Source organism: Parasteatoda tepidariorum, chromosome 6 (genome assembly GCF_982258835.1).
Source record: "Parasteatoda tepidariorum strain Cologne lab strain chromosome 6, Ptep-v5.0, whole genome shotgun sequence".
Classification (NCBI taxonomy): domain Eukaryota; kingdom Metazoa; phylum Arthropoda; class Arachnida; order Araneae; family Theridiidae; genus Parasteatoda; species Parasteatoda tepidariorum.
Window position 1 is genome coordinate 107,035,861 of NC_141760.1, and position 10,790 is coordinate 107,046,650.

The 10,790-nt window shown below is 31.5% G+C and overlaps 1 protein-coding gene across 1 annotated transcript; it reads left to right on the top strand.

Annotated features, from left to right (window-relative positions):
- Positions 1-1,262: 1,262 nt before the first annotated feature.
- On the top strand, positions 1,263-10,561 carry Ski6 (exosome complex component Ski6). The gene is made up of 3 exons (XM_016067174.4): positions 1,263-1,563; positions 8,315-8,521; positions 10,174-10,561. The coding sequence occupies exons 1-3, from the start codon at positions 1,393-1,395 to the stop codon at positions 10,522-10,524; spliced, it is 729 nt and encodes a 242-aa protein (XP_015922660.1). The 5' UTR covers positions 1,263-1,392; the 3' UTR covers positions 10,525-10,561.
- Positions 10,562-10,790: the final 229 nt, after the last annotated feature.

The following is a 10,790-nucleotide window of genomic DNA, read 5'->3' on the forward strand; positions in this document are numbered from 1 at the left end:
TAGTAATAAATATAAGTGATGCAGAATATCGTTTTTTATTTTTGTATAATGAATAAATTTTAAGGAATAGTGTTAAGGGTACAGACGAGAACTACTGAATTTTTTTTAAATAAAGGCAGTAAAGACAGTACAAGGTAAATGATTTGTTAAGAGAAAAAAAACTCCTCATGTTTTAAAAACCCATTTAATAATATTAAAGAAATATGATTAACGAAAATATTTTTTTTCTCTCTTTCAAATGCTCCGATTATTTGCGCATCGGTAATATCGAAATAAAGCTGTTTAAAAACTTGTCTTTCAAATGCTCCGATTATTTGCGCATCGGTAATATCGAAATAAAGCTGTTTAAATACTTAGTGCGCCAACATTTGTGATACTGCGCCAAGTATTGCACTCTTTCCATCACGTGATTGTAACTCTTTGCTTGCTATCTGTGGCGTGTCTTTTCGGAAGGAATAAAGCGGACTTGGTTCCTCTACCTACTATATCAACTCTATGGCGTAAAGCAGAACTTTCTCCCTATGGCAATACTTCGCAGGCTTTCAACATTAGCGTTGGAGAGTCATAGAAGAAGGAAGTACGTAAGTTTCTGTCTTGATTTCTTATAGACTAAGATGAAGATCTTTCAAATTAGGAAACTATGTAGAACTGAAAACTACATTAAACATAGTTCAAAAATAAAAATTTATGGAAATTTTAAAGAATATTTTTATTAATTAAAAAGAAAAAATATCGTAATACATTCCTATGCAACTGATTGTTGTTTTTGTTGTTAATTTTGCGTCGCACTAGAGCTGCACAATGGGCTATTGGCGACGGTCTGGGAAACATCCCGGAGGATGATCCGAAGACATGCCATCACAATTTTGATCCTCTGCGGAGGGGATGGCACCCCCGCTTCGTTAGCCCGACGACCTGCGCGCGAAGTCGAGCACTTTACAACAGAACAGTTTAACGAAAATCGATACCGTGCACCTTCGTTCTCTTCGCAGATCCAAGTGGTCACCCACTCACCCACTGACCGCAGCCAGTGATGCTTGACTTCGGTGATCTGCTGGGAACCGTGTCTTATCGATCAGTCCACTGCGGGACCCTATGCAACTGAAAAGAGAATGAGTGAGGGAAGGGAAAAGGGCCAAAGGGACGGAACTGCTGGTCTTCTCTCCACAGATGGCGTATTCCATCAAGCGTTGCGATTGCTTTAACCGAATGAATAAATGAAACTACAGAGCTATAAGCTGATGCAGAGAGCTCGTAGCACTTTTCTACAATTTACAATCTACCAAACAAACGATATTTTATGGGCATGTAAAATAGTTGTTGTGACAATTATAAATAAGTAATTAATGTTTAAGATTTTAATTCTTTATTAATTCGTTAAAGCGGTTAAAAATGGCCGGTTTAGAGTTATTGGCTGATCAAGGTATTCGAATGGATGGCCGGCGTCCAGGAGAATTGCGAAAAATTGATTGTAAACTTGGAGTATCAACCAGCGCTGATGGATCAGCTTTTTTTCAACAGGGCAATACCAAAGTACTTGCTACTGTGTATGGACCTCACGAAGTAATAGCTGAATTTCATCAACTGATTATTTATTTACGATATAAATTTTTTATATTTATTATCAAATTCTTTTGTTTAGAAAAAGTATTTCATTTGCCTCATGGATACGGTTAGATAGATTAACGCCATGTCCTTAATTATGTTCTCAACTAATATTTTGGAATAGTTTTTGTTTTATTCAAATTTGATCCTCAGAACGTAGTTACCAAATTATAAGGTTGTTTAATCTACTTACAATCTTGAAATTTAAATTTTGTTAACTATGTTTCTTAAAATATATTTATTTCAATGAAATGCCTTGGGATTATTTCTTATCATGGGGCATCCCATTTCTAGGGTAAATAATTATCCATTACCTATTTTTTTTATTAAGGAACTTTTCATGAAATTTAAAATTTGAGCAGAAATTTTTATTTACCTAATTCCTATATTTATTCAATTGAAACTCGCTATTAAGTTTATAAAATTAAGCATTTTTTAACTTCTGTTACTTGCTATCTCTCTTAATAATTAATATTTTGTTTAGCTTTGTTTCATTTAAAAATTACATTAGCTTTAGATTGGTTGTTTCACATTTTTTTAAACATTAAAAGTAATTACAATGGAATGGTGATTCTGCTGGTTTTTGAAAACTACCGCTTATTAGGACTAACCAATTACTACTAAGTTTTTTATTAGCAAAAGCAAACTGAAAATAGTATAAATGCTCTTTTTAAAGATGTACACAAAAAGTTGATTTTTTATGCTTTTATTTTTTTAAAGTTGTTAATTTCACTAGAAGGACAGGGCTACTTCACAGAAAGTAAACTGAAATTTCCAACTCAACTTGCTTTCTTTGTGGCAGAATTTTTTCGAGCTTTCTGCCACAATTCTCTACCTTTCTGAGAGACATTTTTAATCGTACCAGATAATTATGTTACTAATTTAAAGTAACAGAAGCGCTTTCTGTTTACAAAAAAAGCATTCATGTATAGCACAGAACAGTATAGAATTTTTTTTCCTTCTAAATCTAAATATAAAAGAACTACGTATTCTAATATTATTGGCGATATTCTCCTGCTCTAAAGAATATTTGTAGGGGAGATTAGGGTGACTTGATCCCCTGGGAGACTTGATCCCCAGATCTTAAATCAAAACTGATATGTAATTAAATTTTTTAAACTGGCAACACTCATAAAGTTATTCTTTATCAACATATCTGGCAACAAGATTTCATTCAACCATTTTTATTTTTATTGTTAAGATGGAATTTTTGATTTCTTAAAAGCAAATCTTTTTTCGAGTAAGTAGTTTGATTCATTTAATTTTTGTTACATATAATTCAAATAATAATCTTACTGATATAATAGACTATCATAGTTTACTGCTTAGGTAATGCTATTTAAAACTAAAATAGTTTGTTTACTTTTGGTTAAAGAATAATTTTTAGAAAACATATGCATATAGGGACACTTGATCCCCATAGTATGGGGAGACTTGATCCTAGGGATCATGTGTCCGCAGGATTAATGTAAAATACTATTGTAAAGTCTAAAAATATTAAAAAGATAATTGGTTGACAAAAGCATAAATTAAATAAATAAACACATAAAGAGATAAATTTAAAAAAATAAAAACAGACGATAAAATTAGAACACCAAAAGAAAGTTGTTGATTATTTTTAAGATTAGTTTTATTGTGGAATTTGAGTTTCCGTATATCCCGTTACGGGGTTTTCTAGTTGTTTATGATCTTTTCACTATCTCGTTACGGGTACTGTATATTTGTTACTGTTTGTGTTGTTTGTTAATAAAAGTTTTTTATAATAGAAAAACTGAACAGTTCTTGATATAGCTTATGATACGTTACAGTATAAACAGTTTTAAATACTTTTTCAATGATTAAGTTAAATTTAAAAGGTTTTTTAATGTAATATAATTTAATTTGGGATATTATTTTATTCTTTTTATGTTCATATTTTCTCTACAGATATGCCACGTATTTATATTCGTAAAGAGGGTGTTCAACCCAGAAAAAATATAAATGCTGGAGATTTGCAGGCAGCAGTAAATGCTGTATTAGATGGAGCCACTTTGAAAGGTGCTGCAAAAGCACATAATATAAATGTGATGACTTTAAAACGTTACGTAAATAAACAGAAAGCTCAAGAATGTGACATTTCCTACGAATCTAACTACAAACACTCCCAAATATTTTCTGATAGGGAAGAAGACCTTTTGTGTGAATATGTAAAAACATCGAGTAAATTACACCATGGACTTACTCCCATGCAGTTGAGAAAATTAGCATTTCAATATGCCATAAATATTGATAAGAAAATTCCAGAATCCTGGAAACCAGAAAAGTGTGCTGGATACGACTGGTATCGAGGCTTTATGGATCGTAATAAAACATTAGCACTTCGCACACCTGAGGCAATTAGTCTTAATCGTGCAATTAGTTTCAATAAACATAATGTTAATATCTTTTTTTCAAATTTGCAAAAAATATACGAAGAAGAAAAACTGGACCCACAATGTGTGTGGAATATTGATGAAACTGGTTTTACAACTGTTCACAAGCCTCCTAAAATATTAGCTATAAAAGGGGAAAAACAAGTTGGAACTGTTACTTCAGGAGAACGAGGAGAATTAGTAACAGTTTGTGCAGCTGTAAACGCAGCTGGGAATCACATACCACCATATATGATATTTCCCAGAGTTAAGTGGCAAGACCGAATGACACAAGGTGCTCCACCAGGAACAACAGGAGTGCCACATGTAACAGGCTGGATGAATAGTGTTAATTTTGTAAGATTTTTACAGCACTTTGTAAAAAATTTAAGATGTAATCAAAACAACAAAGTATTAATCATTATGGACAACCATGACAGTCATATAAGCATTGAGAGTTTGAACTATGCAAAAGAGAATGGAATAATTTTATTAACTATACCCCCACATACATCCCACAAGTTGCAGCCACTAGATCGTACTGTATATGGACCACTTAAAAGGTACTTTAATGTAGCAGCTCAAGACTGGATGACTAATCATCCTGCTCAAAGGATAACAATTTATCAAATATCTGAATTAATCGGAATTGCCTATCCTAAAGCCATGACACCAACTAACATAATAAATGGATTTAAAATCACAGGCATTTATCCTTTGAATAGAAATATTTTCTCAGAAGATGAATTTTTATCATCTTATGTTACAGATCAACCACAAAATCCAACAAGCAGTAACACACCTACAGGTGAACCAAATATATTAACGCCAGAAGATATACAACCATTTCCTAAAGTTTCGGTTCATAGTATGAGACAATCGCGAGGAAGAAAAAAAGGCTATTCAAAAATTTTGACAAGTACACCAATTAAAAGACAGATTGAAGAAGAAATACAAGGTCGTCAGCAGAATAAAAAATCAAAATCAAGAAAAATTTGTTTTAAACCAAGTAAGATTACTAAAAAAGAAAACTCTGAATCTTCAGAAAGTTATGAGAGTTACAGTATTCATGATTTGACAGAATCGGAATCTTTTAGTAGATGGTCAGATAAAACCGATGAAGATCCATTAATTGTTTCATTTGATGTAAATGATTTTGTTATTGTTCAATTTCAAGGAAAAAAGAAAATCTCTCATTTTATAGGAAAAATTGAAAAGAAAATTTCACCATCTGAATCTGAGGTTAACTTCTTAAGAAAACGAGGACTTAATTCAAATAAATTTATTTATCCAGAAAAGATTGACATTAGTGTTGTGGATAATGAAAATATTGTGAAAAAATTACCAAAACCAACTATGCTTGGTGGAACTCTTCGAACTGCTACAGTTTTAACATTTATGTTTGACTTTTCTTGCTTTGAAAATATTTCTTAATTAGAATAATTGCTTATCATCCATATAGAAAGCAATAATTTTCATTAAATGTAGATTTTTCTTCATGAGTTTTTCCGACTTTTATTCTCATTTACAAATCATGTGAAAATAAATTTGATATAAAACAATTTCTGACATTTAAATGCACCAATATTTCAAGGATTAAGTCTCCCTTGGTAAGGGATCAAGTCACCCTGTTATTAGGGAGACTTGATCCTTTTTTCAATGTTTTTTTAAAAATGAATTATTAATTTAAAAATGATTTTATAAAAGTAAAATAAAATATTACAGCATAGCAAATTGTTGAGGCTTTAATAACAACTCAATACATTTGACTAAAAACTTTTTTTTTTTCAAAATAAAAATTAAAAATTGCAAAAAAAATGTCAAGGGGATCAAGTCACCCTAATCTCCCCTATAGTTAACCAGGGGTCTGTCCAAGCCAAATTTACTACCGTTTAGCGGTACCTTCACGAATTCAACTTTAGGAAGAACGGTAGTTTCACAAAATACTTTTTCTTAAAATTAAGATTAAAATTAATTAATTAATCTTTCTTAAAATTAAATAATTTGTGAAAATTGATTTTTAATTTTCACAAGTTATGTATAAATTAAAATAGGTACCTCTCAGAAAAACCTAGACAGACCCCTGTTAACCTTTTTTAAATTTTTGTTATTTGGAAATTACATTTTATATCAATCTGAAATTCTAGCTAAAGCCAATCATTGGAGAATTTTTTTTTTTCTCAAAAGAAAAAAAAATCACTAGCGTTTTTTTCTAGCTGTATTTCCAGGGTGCGTAGCGTTTATAAAAAGTACTTAAAGGTGCTTTTTTGGGGATTTCGTTTTTAAAAGCTTTTAAAGGTGCTTTTTTCAGCTGGCGTTTTTAAAAAGTGCTTTTTTTCCGTGTAATTTTTTCCCCCCTTCAGTGATATCTGGTGGATCCCATGCATTTCCTGAAAAATGGGGAGTTTGCTACGTAATCATTCACGCGGACTTCATGTCGTACCCACATTATGACTTGCGCATGCGCGCACACTTGAAACCGAAACCCGAGTGCTCCAATTCGGATAGAGAATATCAGATCCTTATGAAAAATGTTTTTCTTTTTAATTTATTTTAATTTTGTTCTTGTTTATTTTATTTTACTTCTAACACTTTTTTTGACGTAGGGGGTAAGGGTACTTTTGTTCTGAGTTCAGGGTCAAGTTGAATTCACTCGGTGATGCGGGAAAGTACTGATTGTTTCGATTTACGCCCGTTTCTTGTTGGTTTTTTTTTTGTTACGCTAAAACTGTTTATAAAAAGTTTTTGTTTTTCAATAATATCATTGATTGAATATGAATTTTTTGAGTGCTTGAAAAGTTTTTAAAAAGTGCTTATTTTTGATTCAAAGATTTGGCTACGCACCCTGATTTCGAATACTATGGCGATGCAATATTATCTTGTTCTTAATATGTTCCAGAACACTGTCACGAGCGTTTCAGGCTTGCATGTTCAGCCCCTTTCCAAATTATTAGATGCACTATAATATTCTATGCAAAATCTTAATTATTAGGTTATACTATACAGCTTTATTAGTTTTACGTGGCTGAAACCGGTTTGCACTTGTTTACGTCCCTGTATTAATCGGTTAGCATTGTAATGTAATACGTTGAAAATAAATGCAAATAGGAAGTATATGAAAAATCTCCTGAATAATAACCCCATTACATGTATGTTTAAATATAAAAGTACTGCATATGAGCTCGTGAAAAACATGCAATTATTAAAGCACTACAGTGAGTCTAATAATTTGGTCTCATTATTATAATATAGTACTAATATAATACGTAATATTTTAAATATTCTATATTTATATAATATATTGTTTAATTTATTCTATCGTCGAATTTATATTACCGTATATTCCGGCGTATAACGCACACTTTTAATACAAAAATTAACATTGGAATTTACGGGTGCACGGTATGCGCCGAATATAAAAAATTATAGATTAAAAAAATTTAAATATGGAAAAATACTTTTATTTTAAAGAAATGACATACCTTTACCTATATACTTTATTGATTTTCGTTATTACATAAATAGTTCATTACATTCGTCTTCCGTTATTTCTTCAGGCACGTCATCACAATCTGTGTTACCCTCATCCATAAATAAACAGTCATCTTCTGATCCGTCCAGATTATTTGAAATGATGCATTTTTTGAATGATTTTCTAACCATCTCAGGCTTAATTTCATCCCATACTTTTAATATCCATTCGCACACTGTTTCCAAACTTGCATGGCGCATATGTCCTCCTTTTGTAAAGGTTTTCTCGCCCTCCAACATCCAAGTGTTCCACTGTTTTTTAAAATTGGCTTTAAATGGTTTGTTTAAGCAGATGTCCAATGGCTGAACTAATGGTGTCAATCCGCCCGGAATTACTGCCATATCGGTGTTACAATCCTTCAACAATTTTTTTGTATTATCTGTAAGGTGGGACCTAAACATGTCCCACAATAAAAGGCTTTCTGGTTTTCTATTGATACTAGACGAGATATTGCACACGTACAATCCAAATTCGTGCGCGTTATACGAAGAGTATATCTTAAAATTTAAAAAAAGTTATTAGAAATTACGGGTGCGCGTTATGCGCCGGAATATGTGGTATGTATGGTCTAGTTTAACCAATTGATACACAAACAAGTGCAAACCGGTTTCAGTCGAGTAAAAGCAATAAAGCTGTATAGTATCACCTGATAATTAAAATTTTGCGTCTTATAGTGTGTCTAATAATTTGGCCAGGGACTGTATATTTGGCACGGAAAGGGTTCAATGATTTCAACTAATTTATACAATACTCTTTAAAAATGATTAATTCGTGATTTTAACTTTAGGTGACTGTCCGTAAAGGGAAGGCAGCCACTGATCATGCTATCATAAACTGCCAATATAGAACGGCTCCTTTTAGTACATCCACAAGAAATAAAGTGTCACGTAATGATAGAAGATGTTTAGAAATGTCTATTATATTGAGACAAGCATTTGAAGCTGCTGTGTTGACATCTACGTACCCTGGCTCACAAATTGATATATTTTTCTTGGTAAGAAAATTTTAAAATGTTTTTGACTACTAGAATTGCATATGCATAGCTGCCAACATGAATAGGAAATAATCGAGTATAAATTTCTTGATGATTGTTGCACTGAAATGTTTTGACAGATGGTGATATTTGACTAAATAAGGGTTATTATTTTTCCCTTACAACCTTATCATCAGTCCTGTGGCAGAATTTTTTCAAGCTTTCTACAACAACCTCTCTAGCACTAATATCTTTTTTCTGCAAGATTCTTTAAATAATAACAAATACACATGTTACTAATTGAAAGAAACAGAAACATTGTGTTTACAATATATATATGTTATTTAATTTTATTTGGATAGGGTTTTTTAATTGAATCTGTAATACTCTTTGGTAAGGGGAAAAGGTAAAAACAAGCTAATTATTTCCTTTTACGCATTTTGTAAAAATCAACCCATTAAAAAAAAAATCAAAATCCTAAAACAGTAACTACCGAAAAAAAGATAGATTGCGAAATCTCGCAAATCAGATATTTCGAAAAAGGGATACTAAATGCTTATTTTGTTTCCAGATTCGGTTGTTGTAATGAATAATATTGTATTAAAAATTATGTGGGTGTCAATGGCAATAACTGCTAAAGAAAATCGATAGAATCATTGCGCTAATAATTAAGTATTCAATTGCATGATTCGAATTTCCCATATTGTCAGAAATATATCAGGATGTTTAAAAACCACATGAAAATTAATATCATTAACTGCCGAAAATTCAATCGAAATACTACATGGGTTCGCAATATTATCGGCATGAAAAGAGCATGCCGAAAAGTGATTATTTAAATGCCCAATTCAAAATTTGTGTAGAAATAATATCAACAAATAACCCGTGGAATTTGCTAGTACTGGTGATGAAATTGTCCTATTAAAGGTAAATAATCAAATATATGATTTTAGTTTCTTGTGTAGAAAAGAAAAAAATGTTTTTTTTTTTAAAGTGAAAATTCGTAGCTATAACTAACTGTTCAAAGATAAATTAAAACACTGCAAAGATTAACGAGGATATTAGTGCAAGTACGCTTAAGAGTGTTTTCTTGAATCTGCAATTCGAATTTCCCGTGCCATAATAATATTGGTATATTTTTTTAAAGACGCGGGTTTTGGGTGATAAAGTGAACACTCAAATGCTCAAACTAAAATTTTCATGTGCGTAATATATTAAAATTATCAACACCAACAACAAAAGAACATTTGAAACTTTCTGCAGAGTTGAAAACCAAAATTTTTTACTTCATTATTCTCAAATGAGAATAGAAAAATCAAGACCATTCCTTCCCCTCCGATACATGAGTATGGCATCTTTTGAACATAATTTTGGAGAAAAAAAAATGTTCAGAAAATTTCTGCAGAAAAGAAACTCTGTGCATGCTTAAGCTGACTTTTGCTGGTACTGTAAGTGAAACATAATTACATTCTCATCTCACGGGTCTTCACAAAACCTGCTTGCTCATTCACTGGTCCTTAACGGTTACCAACCTACTATTCTTTCATTTATTTACATTGCTTCATTGAGTGAGAAAGAAATATCAGTAGCTTTTATTATTTAAAAAAAAAATTTAAACTTTAGCAACTACATTTTATTTTTCTGACTTTGAGGTATAACATTTTCATTTGCAGGTATTATATTCTGATGGAGGTAATCTTAGTGCTTGTATCAATGCTGGTACTCTTGCTCTCATCAATGCAGCCATTCCACTGAAAGACTATCTTTGTGCATGCTGTTCTGGCTTTGTCAATGAAACTCCTCTGAAGGACATCAATCATTATGAAAGTATTTTAGGTGGAACTGAATTGAATCTCGCTATGCTTAGGAAATCTGAAATGATTGTGTGTGATGAACTTACAGCTAGGATCCACAGAGATCACTTGGGAAAAATTCGTAAAATGGCCATGCAAGGCTGTCATGACATTAGTGCAATCCTAGATGCTGCTATAAAAAAACATTTGGCACTTGTGAAGATAACTTAGTTATTTTGCTTACAATAAAAGCTGTTCTTTTATTTGATTACATTCTTTCTTTTGTAGTCAGACTATAATACTAGTCATGTACTGTATAATCATGACATTTATGCCACTGTAAAAAAACACATGGATCTTAATTTTTTTTTTATCAAAATAAAAGTTATTCTTACATTCCTTTCTTTATAGTCAAGCGAAAGCACTTGTACATAACCATGTACAGTTGAATCTTCTTTCATCCAGATACCCATGTTAGCCATAATAGTAGATAAAGT

Coding starts and splice junctions, on each gene's coding strand:
- Ski6 (XM_016067174.4), top strand. CDS start 1,393: ATGGCCGGTTTAGAGTTATTGGCTGATCAAGGTATTCGAATGGATGGC. Junction 1,564..8,314: donor CTGTGTATGGACCTCACGAA/GTAATAGCTGAA, acceptor TTTTAACTTTAG/GTGACTGTCCGTAAAGGGAA. Junction 8,522..10,173: donor AAATTGATATATTTTTCTTG/GTAAGAAAATTT, acceptor TTTCATTTGCAG/GTATTATATTCTGATGGAGG.